This window comes from Equus przewalskii, chromosome 19 (genome assembly GCF_037783145.1).
Source record: "Equus przewalskii isolate Varuska chromosome 19, EquPr2, whole genome shotgun sequence".
NCBI lineage: Eukaryota > Metazoa > Chordata > Mammalia > Perissodactyla > Equidae > Equus > Equus przewalskii.
The window spans coordinates 30,892,811-30,912,490 of NC_091849.1; the positions used below are offsets into that span (position 1 = coordinate 30,892,811).

Consider the following 19,680-nt stretch of genomic DNA (forward strand, 5'->3'; position numbering starts at 1 on the left):
GAGCCTTGCACCAAGCCAAGATATTGTCGAAGCAGCATTTCTATAGTTCTTACTAGGAAAGCCTTATCTCGACCTATTCTATTGCAACCTGCATGACCATCCCCTTCTGTCCTTTAGACTTACCATCCCAAGTGTTTTCCCCATCAAGGAAACAGCCCCAGAGCAAGGGCCCCAATTAGGTAGTGGCAGAGCCAGGACTAAAAGACTAAAACGTGGGGGGGTTGGGGGGGGTGGCGTTGGTGAATCACTTATGGAGAGGGTAGACAAAAACCTTAAGTGAAAACCAAGTGAATGCTGGTATCAAGAAAGCCCAAGGTGGAGTTTCTATAAGGCGATATGCAGAAGAAGTATTTAAAGACTTGATTTCCTAGTATAAAGCCACAGGGGACTTCCAGATAAGAGTGGGGAAAGCAAAAAGCCAGCTCCTAATAGCTAACGGGCTACATGGTAACTGCACGTGTGGACAAAAATAAGTCGCTCAACTCAAATTTCCCCAGGACCCCACCTCATGGGCTCCTAGGAACAAGCTCATGCCTATAAGGTCCTCTCCAAATAAACCTGGACTCCAGTCCCAGCCTCTCCCTCTGACTTGTGACTCTGAGCAGTTTCAATGGCACCTTGGTTTCAGGGCCATTTGGGTCTGAGCTATTAATATATGCTATGGGGTCTTAGGTATCCCCCCATCCCCTTTTCGGTAAGCAGAGGAGGAGAAACCAAAGATAAAAGTATCTACTCGCTGTGTCCCAGGCTTCTTTATTTAAGAACAAAGTGATGAGTGATGTGGGGATTAAAATCAAGAGCATCATTGAACTTCACCTTCCCTCCAACCAGTTCCCCCAACTCCCTGCCCCACACCCTTTGTGTTCCCAATTCCTTTCTTAGTGAATGAAGAACCTGATCCCAAAGCCCTGGTAGGAACCCCAGGGTTCTCTTTCCCTAGCTCTCCCCTTTCCTCTGCCCCCATTCCTGGGAAGGGCGGGCACCTCAGTTTGAGTGCATGGGAGAGCCCAGAGTGGTGACAGACACAGAGGGAAAGGCCTCACCCTCAGGGAAAGGGACCGAGGAGTACAGCGTAGTGAAGTGAGGACCCCCATAGCCTGGGGTACCAAAATGGGGCCCTGGTGCCAGGGGAAAGGATACCGGTCCCCCTGAGAAAGGAGACCCGGCAGCCTCAAAATCCTCTCTTTGCGAATAGTCACTGCTTGATCGTTTGCCCTTCTGGCGACGGTTGCAGAACCACACTCGTACCACCTGGGAGTGGAAGATACAAAGGAGAATGACATTCAACCCCCAAGCTCCAGGAGGTGTGTCTGGCTTGGTTTGGTCATTTGACCCAAAGCCAACAGACTAGAGAGGCTGGAGGGCAGGAGCCAGAGCAAGGGGAAGGGAGGTAGAGACTGGGGAGGAGGAGATGGAGCACACAGGGACGGGGACTCACGTCCTTCTCGAGCCCGAGCTGCTGGGCGATGTGGCTGATCTGCTGCAGTGTGGGTTTCGGGCACTGCAGGAACATGTTCTCCAGGTTGCCTCTCACTCGGTTCTCAATACTAGTTCGCTTTCTCTTTCGGGCCTGCACCAGGGTCTCTGCTTTGCATATCTGCGCAGGTGGGAAGGGGGTGATAAAGGAGATGGGAGGGCAAGCTTCAAACCTAATGAGCAACAGCACGGTGGGGTCAGTGACTCAAGAGCAAATTGCTATGGGGGCATTGACTGGATGTGTCACCAGTGCCAGGTGGTATCTGGAAGCGTGGGTTTAGACCAGTGGCTCTGGGCTTTCTCCCAGCAGAACTGAGGAATTGCACTCTATCCCATTGAGGACTACTGCTCAAGGAGAGCCGCAAGCCAGGGATGGAGGCAATGGAACTTGGGCTGAGACTCGGCAGGTCCCTGTGCATCCCTCCCACCCTCACCTCCTGTAGATTTTCGTTGTTGTCAGCTTCCTCCACCCACTTCTGCAGCAGGGGCCGCAGCTTACACATGTTCTTGAAACTGAGCTGCAGAGCCTCAAAACGGCAGATGGTCGTTTGGCTGAACACCTTCCCTGGGGATGCGGGTTTAAAGATGCAAGGTGAGGCAGTAGGCTGGTCCCTTGTGACCCCAAGAACCAGGCCTCGCCACCTCTTCCCACCCTCACAAGATCCCACACCAGGGTCCCCCTACTTCCCTTCTTGAGGGAACTCAAGGCTGAGGTATCTTTCCCCTCCCTCTCTACCCTCCTTATGGGTAAGGGTAGAGCTGGTCCCTGAAACACCCTCTGCTCACTCCCTTGGTGGGGGGTAAAGGCCCAAGTTCAGGAATGTTCTTTCCAGGGTAGATGTGGTCCCTGTGTTCTGTGGTCAGAACATGCTGAGGGGGACCCACCAAAGAGAACCCCCAGGGTGAGCCCCACATCGGCCTGGGTATATCCCAGAGTGATCCTCTTCTGCTTCAGGAGCTTGGCAAATTGCTCGAGGTCTTTCTGCAGAGCTTTGATGTCCTGGGACTGCATTTAAAAGGGCAGAGGACATTTTAGAACATAAAACACACTGGTTATCGACCCCCTTCCATTTGGGCCCCAAGAACGTGACTATGGTCCCAAGAATGGTCTGTGGGTGTCATCTCTGCCTCCAGGCTGCTCACCTCACATCTAGAAATAACCTATACACAAATTTCATTCACCCCAGAAAGCAACACATCCATTAGATGCACAGCACCATGCAAGGATGGAAAGACAGGCCCTGGCCTCGATGAGAACACCCGTCAGGTTATGAAGGGAGCTGCTGCCTACTAGCCCGTTTAATACTCACAAAAGCTTTTTGACTCAAGTATTGCCCCCAGTGTGAGGAAGTTCTGAGACTAGAGAAATAAAGAGCACCGTTATCTCTGATTCTCATTTCAATATACGCTCGCCTTGAAGGCCCCATAAACTGACACGGCATGCATATACACAAATAAACACCCTCCAACAAGTAGCAGGTGTCGTAAGAGGTATGAATCAAGTGCTTTGTATATAGTTAGTACTCAATTTTTAAAAATATGATTATCCTTTATTATTACTGTATCTTTTTGCAATATAGATGTCTCCTCACTGATTAATTCTACACTTACTGAGCGCTGTCTATAAGCCAGCCACTACCAAAAGTAGACAAAGAGCCCTGCCCTCCTGGAGCTTCCATTCCATTGTGGAGAGATAGTTATCATCCAGTCTGTTGTTAGGAGTGCTATGGAAAACGGTACAGCAGGGTAGGCGGTGCCGGGGAATGTGGCAATTTTAAGATAGTCAGTGAAGGTGATGTTTGAGCAAAGGGAAAGAGCCCAGTGGAAAGGCCCTGAGGTGGGTGGGCCCCTGGAGCAGGGTGAGTGGATGGAGGGAAGGGAAGAGGGGAGGAGCTGATGAGGTCTGCAGTGAGCAGGGTGGATCCTGTAGACCATGAGTGCTGTTTGCTCCGTGAAATGGGGAGCCACTGAAAGGTGTTGTGGAGTGAAAGGATCTGACGCTCACATTTTAAAATGTTCACTCCAGTTGACAAGTTGACAATAGACTAAGGAGGAAGTGAGAATATAACTAGGGAGGCAACTGCAGTATTCCCGAATAGATGATGGTGGCTGGGACAGCAAGGTGTTATGTCATTGATTCAGGATGTATTTCCAAGGTTAATTAATTATAGCGGTGTTTCCAAAGGATTGGATGGAGGATGTGAAAGGAATAAAGATGACGGGGTTGGGCCTTGAGCTACTGCGTGATGGATCGGGTGGAGCAGCTTAGGAAGCCACCACTGCAGAAGAGAGAAAACGCGGGAGTCGTGTCTACAAGGTATATGAGCCTTGAGGGTGGGTGAGAAGGAAAGGTAAACACAGCAGAGGTTGATGGACGAAGCCCTGGGACACTCCGAGGAAGGCAAGCGGCCAAGGGGAGCAGAAGAGCAGCCAGGCCTTTGTGCAGTCCTGGAAGCCTTGAGGGAGGTATTTCAAGGGTGATCCATCACATCAAATTCAAACAGGCTAACTTCCACTCCCAACTTCTGCTCAGCCAATATCTCAAACCTATAAATGTCCTCAGCTGTCCCCTTGTTGGCTTTCCCTATCCTATTTTTGGGATTTGAAATAAGGTAAACCCCATTTCAAATATAAATCCTAGCTTCATCATTTAGCAGTTAAGACCCGTGAAATAGGCTAATAATACCTCCCTAGGTGATTTTGTGACGGTTAATGAGCTAATGATGTAGAGCTGAGCACACAGCCTGGCACTTAGGAAATGGACCACAATTGGCAGCCATTATTATTCAAGGCTCAGCAGTTGCCTCCTGCAAAGAGTGTAGGGCTACTGGGGTGGCTGAAACCACTCACACCTCCTTCGGAGAAGCCTAAAGGCTTAGTACTTGATCTCTAATTGCTTACACTCGTGTCTTCGAAGGCCTGGGAGACACAGCCTTAATAGTCCCCAGCGGGGCTGGATGTGGAAGTCCTCAATCCCTCTGCAAACCCGACATTTGGGCAATGGCATGGAGATGACTTCTTCCCCTTTTTCTTTGTCCACAACTTATGGAATTAAGGCTGAAATCGGTCCTTCCATCTCCCTACAAGGGGTGCTGGGGTGTGTACTTCACATAGTGGTGACTCACTGGCCCCGAGGCAGAGGTCAAGGGAAGACAAGCCCTAAACTTGACGGGAGGTAAACCCAACTACACGTCCACACACATGGCCTGAACAGGAGCTTCTATCAGAAACTAGTCACACCCTAGCCCTTCAGGAACAATAACCCCGGGATAAGCACTGTTTTTACCCTTAGGCCACACTTAACTCTAAGGCCAAGATCCTGGGTCTGATAAGGGTAATGTTTTCAAGAAGGGCTCAGGGTAGGAGAAGAGGCTGAAACCCCAAGCTGGGTCTGGTGCTGGGCTGGTAATGGGTGAGTGACCAGACACTGGTCAGGTCTAGGAAGGGGAAGAAGGAACCTACTTGACAAGGGCCAGGCGGGAAGCAAGGCAAGCCCGGGCCAGCTTCCAACTCCCCCAGGCCGCCCCTGGCCTCACCTGCGGTTCTCCTTGTGTTGACTTCTAGTTCCCACCTCGTCCCTGCTCTCAGGACCGTCTGCAGTCGCCACACACCCCTCTCTGCCTGGGGTGCCACCCTTGCCTGCTCCCGTCTTGGGTTCCAGGCCTAGGCAGTTGCAGGCGACCGCTTCCCCCTCCCCTGGCCACCCCTGCCAGCCCTGCCACCTCTTCCACCCCCGTTGCAGCTCACTTGCCTCCTCGGGGTTTTGTTCCAGCTTCTCCTTGTCCACCTTCACGGCACCAGGGGGGGCAGCGCAGGGCTCAGGGGAGGCCCCCTCGGAGTTGCTCTCCACCCTGGCTCCCGCCTCGCCCTCAGGCTGAGAGGTCTCCAGGCTGCCTTGGGGCACCAGCCCCACTCCAACCTGAGGCCCACAGTACGCCATCCCTCCGCAGAACTCATACGGCGGGGGGCACGGCGGAATGCCCCACACCTCAGCGCCTGGCCCAACCCCCGGCCCAATTCCTGACCCACTGGGAGGTCCCTGGAAGCTCAGCCAGGTCCGAGGGTCAACCCAGCCTGGTTCCGGCCCTCCTGGACCATCGCCTCCACCCCCCGGCGGGGGCGAGAAGGCAAAGTCGGAAGCCAGGTGTCCCGCCATGGGGAAGGACGGCGCCCCAAGCCGGGGGCCTGGTGAAATGAGGGCTCTCCAAGGGACTGCTCAACACCTCTCTCCCTCCCCAATCCCACCCACTAGCCTTGACCTCTGGCCCCGCCCCCTGGATGGGTGGAGGAGAAGGCGGTGGGGGTGGGAGAAACTGAGGCGAAGGGTGTTGGCCTGACGGTGTCGGTGGTGTCGGTGGTGTCTGTGGTAGGGGAAAGCCAGGGGGCTCCAACCTGGTGCCTCTCCAGACCCCAAGGGCCTTGGTGCAGGTCCCCCATGCGGACCCTCTCTTCCAATTCCCAACAGGCTGCCCAGCCCTCTCTTGGGCTCTGGACACCTCAGAGCTATCTGGGATCCCTTCCACACCTCCTCCACGTTCTTTAGGAGCCCAAACACCCTGGCACCTTCTCTTCAATGGGGCCCAGCCACCCTCTTAGTTCCTCAAACATTTATTGTGTACTGCTGGAGCTACCCCTCAATTCCTTAACCCACCCCGTGCTGGCCTCCCCCACCCCCAGCCCAGGAACCTAGGCATTCCCATCCAGATTACCAGCCAGATTCAGTTACCCCAAAGCCGCGGCTGCCCAACCTGCTAAATTCCACCCCATCTCCAGGGGCAGACAAGGCCTCCCTTCCATATCCCGAGTCTTCCGGTTCCAGAGCCCCCTCACCTACCAGACCCAGGAACTGACACCGGCTTTCCCTTCTAGGGGCCAGGCTCTGGACTGAACTGACTGGGCCTGATAGCTCCCCAACCTTTCTCTGGACTGAGGGCTCAATCACCCCCTCACAGGGTCCCTGCACATCAGGTCCCCGCCTCCCTTTCAGGGACCCAAATTTCTAGTACCTAGTTTGTGTTGTCCCTCCCCCACCTCCCCAGCCCAGGCCTGCAGCCCTAGGCCCTGGGTGGGGAAAGCCAAGGAGGGCGGGGGGAGAAAGAAATATCTGACTTCAGGTTCAAAGAGGCTTGGGAGGGACTGGGGGAAGGGGGTAGGACAATGGCCTTGGCTGGACAATCCTGGTCCCCAGAGGGGGCAGCTCTAACCCTAAACAAGTGCTCAACCCTTGAATGGGCCTGGATGGCTCCCCTGGGGACAGCTTCCTGCCCCTCAACCCCCCAGCCCCAATCCCCTCACACAGAATCCCCCTCAGATGGGCTAAAAGAGCTCCACAACCACCCTCCCCCCCAATTCCCCTCAAAGACTGAGCCTCAGACATGGCCCCCCACTGGCACCTAGGTATCCCACTCCCCTTCCTCTGGAGGACTCGGGCGTCCAGCCTCGGCATCCACCCCTCCCCCAACCCCCAGGCCTTGGGATGTGCTTTGTTGAGGGGGGCTGGCGGAAAGATGCAGAGGGGGTGGAGAGCGATTTGTGGAGGGGGTGCAGGAAGCCTGCCCTAAGCTCTCCTACAGAGCCCATTTTTCTGGGCCTGTCCTGAGGGTCTTGAGGGCTCATGCTGCTGGCCTAGTGCTTGATTCTGTTTGCAAGAGAATAGCCCTCAGAGTGCCCGTCTGTGAGGGATGATGTTTGTCTGTCTGCTCCCCAAACTCACCCAAAATGGAGGCCCCAGAGTGAATTAAGGGCTCCGGAAAGTCTCTGGACCAGAGCTCCCTACAGTTCGGAAGGCCAGAGCGCTGAGCGTGGGACTGCTGACCTCTGCTGACCTGAGGCATCTCTTCTTCTCAGCCCTGTCTGGGGTCGTTTGCTGGGGTCAGTGGCTCCATGTCTACCTTTTGAGGGGCTGGGTGTCCCAGTGGGGGCCCTCCTGACTGTGGCCAGCTGTCTTCACCTTGGTGGTATCTGTGAGTCTTTTGAGCCTATTTTTTAATCCTCTAAGTCTATCATGCAGCCCTGTTCTTGGGCCCATCTGTATGTACTTTGTGGACAACTAACCGTATGCATACATTTCAATACTCTGTTTGGAAGATCTGCAGGGCAGTGGGGCTGGAGCTATACTCACCTCTGAGCCACTAACTGCCCAAAAGGCAGATAGATAAAGGGGCCTGGTGGGGGAGAGATGTGCTTTGGAATAGGAGGGGCCCCTCCCCAGTCATCTCCCCAACCCCCAGGACAGAGCCATCACGGCACCTTTGTCATGCATCTATCTGCTGTCTGCCAAGAAGACGGCCTCCCAGAGGAGGGGGAGGGGCAGGCCTAGGAAATCTCCAACACCAGTGCTCTTTGGCTCGCCACCCTCTGGGCTCCCAGAAACCCCTCTCCCCAGGCCAGTCCAGGGAGCCCCTGCTGCCCCTGTCTTCCTAGCAGCCCCTAAAACACCTTCCCCAGTTTCCCCACTCAGCCACACCCGTTTGTAGTTTTAGATTAGTTTGTAGTTGCTCTAGGCGGTATGTTTCTGGCCTGGGCAAGAGGCCTGTTCCAGGGAGAAAGTAAGAGGAGGGGTGCATGTCTGGGTCCGTGCCTGGCTTGTGGCGGGACATCTGAAACCAGGTCAGTTCTGTGCTTGCCTGGAGTCTGACCCAGAACCTTAATGACAGGTTAAATTTGTCTGGAGTCCTAGCCAGCCCCCTCCTGGGATGCTCTGGGCTGACTGAGGCTGAGAAATGCTCCCCTCCCCCTTCGTCACCCTCCTGTTAGGCCTGAAGGGTAGGTGGCTTCACTTCTGTGGAGGCCAGCTCTCTGCAGGCCTGGAGGAGACTGGAAGCGAGGTTGAGTCCTCTGGCCTCGCTCCTCAACTCTCCTAGGTCTTAGAGAGTCACTGAAAAACCTCCAGTCCCCAAACCAATTTAGGACTAGGCTCACAAACTCTCCTCATACACTTTTATTGTAGTGCAATGTCAAGGTCCTTCACAGAGACAAACGCAAGTATCTGGTTGCAGAGCATGCTAGGAGACCAAGGGAGGGCAGGTGAGGTCCACCTGTCCCCAGATGTGGCTGACAAGTATGGCTGCAAAGAGGTGTGATGGTGGCCTCGCTGCTGTCAGCCCAGCCATCCCCTCGTTCCAGCATGGGGTGCTGGTTGGCTGGAAAAACCAGCTGAAAGGGCTCAGATGGGAACTAACGGAGACTTGCTCTAGACCAGGGTAGCAACTCACTTCTTTGACCTCTGGGTTCTGTCACTCTGAAGGCAGGAGAAAAGGAGAGAATGGAGGGCTGAGGAGAGAAGGGTTCAGGCTCCGCCCACTGCGGGAGATGATCCCCCTTCCTCTCATTTTACACATATTCCACTGCTCACTATAAACCAACCCCCTCTTCTCAACACCTGACCTTCTGTTCTCTCCTACGAGATCTGCACACTGAAGTCTTCTCTTCCCAAACCCAGACACTCTTACCTCAAATTGAGGAGACAGCTCTCTGGTTGTAGTCTGCAGTGGAGATAGTGAGGGTGGGGAGCCAGGAGAAGTAGTCAGGAATAAACCAAGGGGCTGTAGACCAGGGTTCCAGGCCCTGACTCTGACTTCCTAGCTGAGGGAGCATGAGGTTGCAACTCCCCCTTCTGTGCCTCAGTTTCCTCACCTAATAAAGAAGAACAGGTCTAATGGAACTCTAAATTTCCTTCCAGCCCCAACATAAAATTGCTGCCCCATACACCCTCCTGTCTACCCTCGCCACTTACTGGACGTGGGAATATACATTTCTCTCTGCACACCTGTGAAGAGAAATTGGGGTTGAGGAGGTGGGAGGGGAGGGACTCAGTGAGACGCTGGCAGGGGCCTTCCTGCACCCCACCTCCCACCTCTAAGCAGCCTTCCTGAGAATCTGGCAGGTTTCCCCACCAAGTTTGATCAAGTTATGTGTGAGGAGTTTGGGAGGCCAATTTTGATTTGGTTTTCAGCGCTTGGGAGCTTATGAGAAACACACTTCAAGAGGTAAAACTTCTCATGGAAGACAGCGACAGAGACGTGTGTGTGCACACATACATGTGCATGTACGCGTGTGTGTGAGTTGGGAAGGAGACAATCCAGGCCAAAGGCTAGGGAGGAAACGGAAATCCTAATCTACTCCCTCCTCTCATCATATTCCCTCAGTTGCTCTTTAAATCGCCACTCTCGGGCCTCAGCCTCCCAGAGAGAGGGATTGCGGATGATCCTCAAGGTCACTTCCAGCTCTAAAATTCTGAGCATACCTGCTGTCCTGCCCTTCTTCCACTGCTTCCGGAGGAAGGTGCCTGCAGCTCCCACAATGACCACAGCAAAAGCCAGAAGCCCACAGAAGATCCAGACAAGGGGGTGGGGGTGGTTAGACAGGGGTCTCTGAAAGATGAGGGCATGTGGGCCACTGACAGACCAGCCAGACTCCCCCCACCCCCCACTCCACCTTTCCTGGGGCCACTCAGGCTGCTCACCTGAGGTCCTGCAGAGACCCAGCATCGGCCTGGTGCTCCACCAGGCAGGACAGCCTCCGCTCATGTCAAAGGGCATCTCAGTGGACTGCTGGCTCTCAGCAGTCCTATCCCCCTGGGATCATGTGGTTTGAAGTCCCCGGGACTCAGGGTCTAGGGGCAGCCCATCCCTCAGCTAGGTTAGCTGGACTAATGGAAGACAGAAGCCAAGGGCCTTCTAGGGGCTTCGTAGGGTCACACACACTGAGAGGACATAAGTGTGATGGCAAAGGAGACCTAAAGACCTCCCGGACCAGGGAAGACTTGCTGCCTCTGGCCTCTGGTCTTGCCAAACTGCCGTGCATCATCCTCCACTCCAGGGCCAGGGCCACCACCCAGGCACTACTGGCGCTGCATTCCAGGGTGACTGTTGGTCACGCCCCACCCTGAGTGTCCTTGGGTGCTAAGCCCTGGGTCAGAATTTGAACACTAAGTGGAGAAAGGGCTGGCCAAATATGTGTGAGAGAAGACAAGCAGAATGGCTAGGCTGGTCAGTGACGGAACTGTGCTCACAAAGGACCCAGGTAATGTGGAATGCGTGAGGCTGGCTCAGAGGCTTGCTCTCCCAACCCTCCACGCAGTGCCCTCAGCCCCTCCACCTTCCTACACTGATCAGTCCGCACCTATCACTCCTATGGTAGGCTGGGGCCCCACCCCAGCTTCCAGGTATTTCTGGAGAGGGTAGATGCAGCTCTGGGTCAGGAAGGATTGCTCCTTTCCCTTCTCCCCATCTGCAGTTCTGCTTTTTTTCTGGATTGCTTTGGCTGGAGTTGGAAAACTCAAGTGTGCTGAGAAGGAAGTCCTGGCCATCATAGTTTTACCGCCAGTATCCCCAGCTGTTTTGTTTCCCCCGCAACTTACAGACCACTACGGTCTGGAGGGTGTGTGATTCTGAAATGCCAAAGCCCCAGAGCTCCAAAGTTACAGGAGAACAAAACAGTGGCATTCTCCACCTCCACTCCCACCACTTCCCAAAATGCCTGGAATTCCCTTCTCCAACTGATAAAAACCCTCACTCATGCTCTAAGACATACCTTCTCTGTCATGTAGGGGCCCAGCGAAGTCACGCTGCACCCCACCCTCAACCCCCTGCAGCAAGTGGCTCCCTCCTGCGTTCCCAGCATGCATTGCTCATGCCACAGTTATGGTACTGACCACACTGGGTCCTCATTGCTATACACCCTGAAGGCAGGGACCCATGCCCTGGGCCCAGCACAGCATCATGTTTAAATGCTACATCTAAATGCCACTGCTGGCTATAATGCCCAGGGCAAATGTAACTGAACCTCTCTAAGCCTCACTTTCCTCATCTGGGAATTGGAGATAATAATAGTCCTTGCCTCACAAGTGAAGATCAAATGAGATAATGCACGCTGGTGCTAATGTAAAACCTGCCAATAAGAATTCAAGAAATGGTAGCTGCTATTGTAATGTTCACTGTTGGTAACAGCACAATGAACAGCACTCACTAGACCCTCAGATGTTTGCTAGATGAAAAAAAAATGATGTAGGTTAGAAACAGATTTCCCTTGGGACACTGACCAGGTCTCTAGGGTTCCTATAATTACTGGTCAGGGTGGGGAGGTGGCTAGGTCAGAAAAAGGCCGATGATTTCCTAGACCCTGGATTTGAAAAGTTGGATATGATTTTTTTCACCTGAAGAGAAGGCTTGGGAGCCTAGAGACAACGGGGATTTCTCTAGTCCTACTCCCTGACTGGTGGAAGGGTGGCAGTCTTATACTTATGTCCTACGCTTTCCAATACCCAATATCTAGACTTTTTGGCACCTCTGGGTACACAATATGATTTGATGTCAGGGATGAAATCCCCCAGAAAGAAGAAGGAGATATCAGAATCTCGGTGAAGGTTGCCGTATCTAGAGTGCCCAGCATAGTGCCCTGCACCGAGCTTAATACATATTAGTTGAACAACAATGAGCGCACAGCTCCATAGCTTTAGGACTGTACTGATCACCTTCTCCCTGCTACACATACACACAATCACCTGGGCTCTGGTGGTTCTTGCTCCATGATGCTCCTTAGGTTGACAACAAGGTGCTGGGCTCTGGCCTTCAGTCTGAGAATCAGATTCTCCCAAGCCCCTGGATCCCTAGCCTGGGACCAGGGTGCCCGGGGCTCTGCCCACCTGCCCTCCCTGCAGCACCATAAGAAAGGCTGATCATCCAAGTAGCCTGAGAATTCCTAAGGGGCTTGCCTAGGGCTGGACTGGGAAAGAGCAATGAAGTCACAGCGCAGAGAATGGGTTGCTGAGGGAAAAAGATATGGTGGGAAAGGAGGCGTCGTCACGGGGACATGGTCTCACCAGGTTCCCATGAGGTGAGGCTGTATGACTATTTTTAGGGCATCAAAAGAATGGGTAAGGAGAATGGGGAGTGAACAGTGGGAACGGAAACTCTTGTTTCCCTGCAGGATCTCATCCAGGCTCATTGTTTTAAATAGTAATGACTCCCAATATCTAAATCCCTGCCCTTCACATCAGTACATCCAACCACCTGTTGGCCATCTTGCCCGAACGTCCTACATCGCCTCAAACTCAACACACCCAAACTGAGCATATCCCCTTAGTACCACCAGGGAACAACCTGGCCCTCATCTTACCCTCCTGGTGGTAGCATCACTATCTAATCCACCTGCTTACTCAAGTCAGAACGGGGTTGTGGTGTGGGAAACCACCTCGATGCCCCGGTAGCCTCCTGGTACAGTACCACGAAGGTGTTTCAGAGGTCACGGAACCAAAAGGCTCACAGAACAAGTAAAGATGCTCGAATCATATGGCTTACTAAATAAATGTAAAACACAGTGAGAAACAAGGGGAAAGTGATGGGGTAGCACAGGATCAGGTGCAAGTTGGGTGGAAGGATCACACAGCCCGAATTCTGGGTTACCCAATGTGCACCTGTCCCATCAAATTGAGGCTTCCTGAACAGTAGGTACCTGAGATGTCCCATAGATTTAGGGTATCATGAGTATTTAGTGCCTACTTGGTCCTTCTTCCCCTATCTCAGTTCGCACAAATAAGTTCTACTTACTTATCAACGTCTAACATGGCTCACAGATTACTAATTTACTTATCTATGAGTAACACTTCTTATGAGTTCCATCCATCTCATTTGATTTCTTGTTTTCTATAGCACAACCGGCTATTCCCAAACAATGAGCAACTGTGCTTTCCATGGCTGCTTATCCTAAATTGCTGCCTCCCTCAACACCTCCTAGTTTCAAACAATTACCAAACCTGCCCAGTTGTTACTTCCTATTTCTTGATCTCGACATTCCTTTCTATCCTCACCAAACCAATCCAAAGCATGGCTCTCTCGGATTACAGCTGGAGTCTTTCCAACTGGTCTCCCTCCTCCGGTCTTCACCATTTAGAATCTGTCCTTCCTGATATAATCAGAGTGACCTATCTGGAAACACATATCTCACTACGTACCACTCTGCTGCTCCTTCAAGGATTCCTTTTGTCCTCAGGATGACTTCCAAGCTTCTTAGCAGGCCCCTCAAAGGCTGACTTCTCGACCTTCATCTCCCACCACTCCCTGCCTTCACTCGACCCTCTTGGACCAGGAATGTTTGAGCTTCTCCATCCTCCTGCCGCTCCTCCACGGCCCAGTGTCTTCCTGAGAATGTCCACACTCAAGGGAAGACTCATTCCCCTCTTCCGCTCCATGCACCAGCACAGAAGCCCTTACCCTGGCCTCAAGCCATCTACCATGCTGCCAGACCCCTTTATCTCGGAGCTTACCTCCGACTCATACGCAGAGAATGGTGGGCTAATCCAAGGCCACACACATCCCCTACACATTCATCTACAGCTGTACTTCCCGAGCAGGCCGTCCCTTTTCTTGCTCGAAGTCAACTCCTTGGCCTCCCTTTGATCCCTTGGTTATTCCCCTCTATCCAGCAGGGAAACTGCCCTGAGCACCAGCCCCTGAGAGAGGTAGGAGGGTACAGTGCAGTCTCGCCAAGCTGGCCAGAGCCTAGGAATCACCTGGGCTGTTTGTTTCCCAGGACTTTCCTCTCGAGAGCCCGACTCAGGAGGTTTGGGTGGGGCTCAATCTATTTTAACAAGCACTTCATTGATAATTCTTATGAGATGTGCTGCCTTTGACCAGGTTTTAACTCTCTGAGCCTTATTTTCCTCATGTATAAAATGAGGAAACAGGGCTGGCCCGGTAGCATAGTAGTTAATTTCCACGTGTTCCACTTTGGTAGCTGGGGCTTTGGATCCCGGGCATGGACCTACATCACTCATCAAGCCATGCTGTGGTGGTGACACACATACAAAATGGAGGAAGACTGGCACAGATGTTAGCTCAGGGCCAATCTTCCTCACAAAGGAAACAAAGAGGAAATAACGCCCAACTCAGAGGATTAGAGGTAACACCCCTCCCCCCACAAAAAGCACCTAGTAGGGGCCAGCCCCATGGCCTAGTGGTTAAAGTTCTGCAGGCTCTGCTTTGGTGATCCAAGTTTGTGGTTTTGGATCCTGGGCGGGGACCTATACCACTTGTCAGCCATGCTGTGGTGGCAACCCACAAACAAAATAGAGGGAGATGGGCATGTGTGATAGCTCAGGGCACATCTTCCTCAGCAAAAAAAAAAAAAAGCGTCTAGTAGGTATTTTAAAGCATATTTGTAATTAAACATAGCTGCTGTTGTCATTGGCTCTTTTTTCAGAAATATCTCTCTTTAGACTCACTCCTTATCTTCCTAAACAAGCCCCTAGAATAAACTGTCCTTCTCTACTTCCTTAGCCCCTACTCACTTTTAATTAACAAAATATCTTACTTGATTTTTTTTCTGATAAAAAAGTAATACCAACTAACTCAGAATAATATCACGAAGAAAGTGATAGGCCCACCAACCCCCCCTCCCCAAATAACTACTGTTGTCAACTTGGCGAATGTTCTTCCAGATTACTTTTCATGAATAGGTAACTCACTTTTTAAACAAAAAATGAGATTCTACTGTTATGTAATTTATTTTTCCACTTAGTAAATATATGTCTCATCAGACTTTGCATTTGCCTCCACCTCAACAACATGCTGATCTGTTGAGGTCACCAGTCACTTCCTAATTGCTAAATCCACCAACTCTTTTCAGCCCTTATCTGACGGGGTCTCTCAGCAGCCGGTGACCCTGGATTTCTCGTCCTCTTGTCACTGTCCTGCTTGAGAGCTGACTCCTCTCCTCACCTCCCAGTGCCTGAGCACTGACTGTCAGGTTTTCTGAGTCACTTCCTCAAGCCCTACCCTCTGCTCATTCTCCAAGTACTGCCTGGAGAAACCCACTCACCTCTGGGACTTCTCATTACCCTTGTGGCTCCCACCATCTCTCTTCCACACAGCTGCTCAGGTGATCTTTTCCAAAAACAAGTCCCATCATTTTACTGCCCTGCCTCAGACCCTTCAATGAGACCCTCCCCACTGCCTTCAAAAACAATCAATTTCTTGGCCTGATTCCTGTGGGAAACTCGGACCTGCCTAGCATTTGGAATCAGAAAAATCTGGATTGACATCCCTCAGTCACTAACATACCAGCAGTGTGAATTTAGGGACATTATATAACTTCTAAGCCTCCCTGTCTCATCTATAACCCATAACCCAGAAAATAAGACCTGAGGGATCTGGCTGAGAGTCAATAGTTTAATGTTAGTAAATACCTAGAAGGCAAAGGCAGAGATGAGCGCTCTAACAACCCATATGCTGATTCAGCCTGCGCCTTCCCACCCCCAGTCAGGTTTCAGATCTACCTGTGGTTCCTAGAACCCCACTCTGGCTGTCTGGTTGCCTGGAGTGCCCTCTCCCCTCTGGTTTGTCTACCCCAGACCCTGCTCATCCTCCAGCACCGAGTATCAGCCGCTGACATCTCAAGCCTTCTGCACCTCCAGAGTGGAATTCACTCCCTCCTTTGGGAAGCTCCAAGACCCTAGCATTCTGCTATGATAACATCTATAACACTCGACTGCATTAATCTGCTCCATAGTTTTTCACCAGACTGACACCCTTTAAGATCAGATCTTATTCATCTTTGCATCCCTCATGACAAGCAGGAAGTAGTTAATCACTGAGTAAAGGTTGCAAAAATCAATTTGATATAAAATTCATCTTTTCTCTATTCATCTCCTGCCACGCTACGTGTAGGAGTTAAGGTCAAGGTTCAAGTGTGGGCGGAGAGGATTCGGGGTAATCTATGTAACAGAGGCAACTGGTCTCAGAGACACCCTACCTCCCCCGCCTGGCCTTATCTTCCCTCAGATTTGGCAATCTCCATCTCCCCAGTCCTCCCTGGCTTCAGGAAATGGTCACAAAGGGCCTCATAAAGGCCACAGTTTGGGGGAGGGTGTGGTTGCGGGAACTGGAGGGGGTCTACACAATTGGGCCAACCCACAACTCAGCGCCCGAGAGGCACCGTCAGAGCTCTGGCGGTGGGGGTGGGGGCACTTGGCCTCAGTTTCCCTGGAGGGCAAGCCTCTTGCTGCGGGGCTAGGGATAGGGGTGGGGGTGGGGGTGAGGGTGGGGGTGGGGGCGCGGTCAGCAGGCCTGGAAGGCGGAGTAGGGCCCCCGCACACTCGGCCTCCCGCACTCACTGGCCTGGCTTCTGCAACAAGGCGCCCCCAGCAAGCACAGCAGCAGGACCAGCGAGAGCAGGCCGGCCGGCCGAAAGGCGCGCATCTCGCCCGGGGTCTGAGCCCCAGCCCGCGGCGCCGCGGACGTCAGAGACCACGCCAGGGACCCGCTGAGTCTGGGCCCGCCCGGTCCGGGCCTGAGCGGCGCGTCCCGAGAGGCTCCCATTGGGCCGTAGCTGCTTGGGAGGCGGTACTTTCCCTTTTCCTTGCCTCCCATTGGACTAAATCTAGTTAGAGCCGGGACTCCGTCTTCCGCAGTCGCAGAGAGGCGCTTTGGTCCATCCCGGCTCGGAAATCTGACTTTTAAGTTGTTCTTCTTCGGTCACTGTGTAATATTGTGTTTTTAAAAATCAGCTTTTATGTCTGAATTCCTGTCCTCCGACTAGCCCCAACTTCCATTTTCAGTCACAAGATCATTTAAAGACACATCAGAAGTTTTATTGGTTTTGTCTTTAATTGAGATAAAATACTGTAAAGTTTACCATTTTAACCATTTTTTAGTGTACCATTTAGTAGCATTAAATACATTTACATTGTTGTGCAACCATCACCAAAGAGCTTTTGATATGTATAAAATTTAAATTACAAAAGTAATACATGCTTGTTGTTACAAGTGAACAGCCCAAAAATTTATACAAGAAAAGTTAACAAATGCACTGTTTCCACCACCAGGAGGTAACCACCTTACCAGTCTGCTGTATACCCTTCCACATGTTTCTCTGATGACTGTACAAACAGATATCCACATATTTGAAAGTTTTATATTTGCTCTAACAAAGATAGACTAATGCTAATAATACTCTGCAACTCATAAACATCCCTCCATACATACAGGTTAAACTCCTTTGTAATAACTGCATAATAGTCTATAGCATGGATGTGTCACAATTTATCCAGTCTTTGCGCTCTTGCTGGACATTTGGGTTGTTTCCAGTTCAACACTACAAATAAAGCTACAATAAACATTCTTACATATTCTTAACCTCAGGTTCTTCCTTCTCTAGGGGCTATTCCAGACCATGGGTTGCCGGGCTGGGGGTGGCATTTTCATAAATATCGTCAAATTATGTTCACAAACAATGGAAGCAGTTTTCGGTCTCCACAGTTTTCATTCTCAAGAATGCTCTTTTCCCTGTGTCTTTATCAGCTGTAGATGTCATGGCTAATCAGCTGAGTGACCTTTCATAGGTTTGCAGGTCATTTGGATTTGTAATTTAAACCTTTTAATGAGGCTGAAGTGCCAAGTTTATCTGTGCCTCAAGGAGATTTCATCGCCCCATTAATTCAGCCATGGTTAGTCTTGCTCTCAGGCTGGCTGTGTCAGTGACATCCATGGGGAACACCATGGGATGCAGTCATTCCAGGGCTGTGAGAGGTTTGGAAGAAGGCTAGACTCAGGAGAAGTCCGAGTGGGCAGTGGTGACCAGTAGAACCCAAGTGTCTTGGGCCAACGTCCTTGGGGACTGGCCTCTTCACCCCAGCTGTCTTCCTTGTTCTGGAATGAGATTGCCCATTCCTCAGGAAGACTGAAAGGAATTCAGTCAGAAGAGCATTATTCATCAACGTCCAGACTTGAATTCTAACAGAGTTCTGGAACCTGCCATACCCTATGTGTCAGCTCTATCCAGGTCTCCTTCTCTGAATTACCCGGGCCTCCCTCCAATGACCAGAATGACATCTAATTTTAACACAGAAGGAGATGATCACAATTTGCTCTAGTGTCTTTGTTCCCACCTAGACAGTAAAATCCTTGAGAGCAGGTGCTCTCTTACTCATTTTCTTATCCCCAGAGGCAAGCACAGTTCTTGGCAGACAATAAACACTCAGTCATGAAGTGAATGGGCTGGTGTGGGGAAAGGCAGAGACCCAAGAAGGGCAAAAGCAATTTCTTCTTCCTTCCTCCCCTATTCTTCTAACCCTTGTGAGTTAGAGGAGAGAGAGAGAAAGGGGTGCTGGGTGGATCAGAGGGGAGATGCCGATTCTTTGAGGAGGCCGTGGGCGGGGTTTTAGTGCAGATCCAGCTCGCTGGAAGGCACTGTCCCCAGTCTCATGACCCATGCAAAATCTTTCTCTTTTTAGGAGTCTTTTTTTTTTTTTTCAGTTTTGTTTTTTCTTTTTCTCCCAAAGCCCCCCGGTGCATAGTTGTGCACTCTTAGTTGTGGGTCCTTCTAGTTGTGGCATGTGGGACACCACCTCAGCACGGCCTGATGAGCGATGCCACGTCCATGCCCAGGATTTGAACCAGCAAAACCCTGGGGCCGCCGAAGCAGAGCACATGAACTCAACCACTCGGCCACCGGGTCAGACCCTTCTTTTTAGGAGTCTTGAGGTGGGATATGGAAACAGGAGTCCTGGTATCAATCCAGCTTTGCTTTTGGGTGATTTCGTAGATGGGTACTTAAACTCTTGACTCTCAGTTACAGATCTCTAAAATGGAAGTTTCCTCCTCCAAGAAACATTGTGAAGGTTAAAGGAGATACTGTACTAATAGTTCCTAATACTGTACTAATACAAAGGTCCTGGCAAATAATATATGTTACAAAGAAGTGAGCCACTTCACTCCATCAATTTCTCCCTCTTCCCACAAAACCCCTAATGCCTCCTCTGGCCCACATTGATTTCTCTCTTTTCTGAAATTATACAAGTCACAAAATGTTGGCTAGCAGATGCATATGATCTTATATCATTATCCTGTAGTTGTTTGGTACATTTACTCTTTTCTCTTAAAATGTGGAGGTGCCCAATATCAGGGGTTTTGAGCTCTTTCTGCTTCTCTTCCCTCTGGCCTAGTTTGGGTGCTCGGCAGCTGTTTCATGTCACCAGTTATGAATCCCCTTTGCAAAAGCTGTTTGTGCAGCCTCCTTACTCTCTCCTTTGAGTCTTCAGCCCCATACAGATGGTATTTGATAGACTGAAAGGGAGTGGGGTAGGGGTCCAAAGAGAGCCCCAAAGCTTAAAAAGAAATGATTCATATGTTTACAGGAATAACAGGGCAGAATATTCCATTTCAGATTATTAAAATTTGGGGCAGTTCCTACCTTCAAAGAGTCTAC

At 51.3% G+C, this 19,680-nt stretch overlaps 1 protein-coding gene across 11 annotated transcripts; it reads right to left on the reverse strand.

Annotated features, from left to right (window-relative positions):
* Positions 1-733: 733 nt before the first annotated feature.
* Positions 734-16,785, reverse strand: POU5F1 (POU class 5 homeobox 1). Of its 11 annotated transcripts, none has more exons than XM_070585726.1 (8): positions 16,589-16,720; positions 9,212-9,244; positions 8,928-9,111; positions 5,228-5,395; positions 2,362-2,482; positions 1,911-2,041; positions 1,439-1,597; positions 734-1,251 (listed from the first exon to the last, which is right to left on the reverse strand). In XM_070585726.1, the coding sequence occupies exons 6-8, from the start codon at positions 1,977-1,979 to the stop codon at positions 985-987; spliced, it is 495 nt and encodes a 164-aa protein (XP_070441827.1). In that variant the 5' UTR covers positions 1,980-2,041; positions 2,362-2,482; positions 5,228-5,395; positions 8,928-9,111; positions 9,212-9,244; positions 16,589-16,720; the 3' UTR covers positions 734-984. The 11 variants fall into 11 exon arrangements, with proteins under 11 accessions (XP_070441827.1, XP_070441823.1, XP_070441820.1 ...); XM_070585722.1 differs by lacking the exon at positions 5,228-5,395 and adding an exon at positions 9,722-9,848 and having other exon boundaries at positions 16,589-16,719; XM_070585719.1 differs by lacking the exons at positions 5,228-5,395; positions 16,589-16,720 and adding exons at positions 9,722-9,848; positions 9,941-11,458.
* Positions 16,786-19,680: the final 2,895 nt, after the last annotated feature.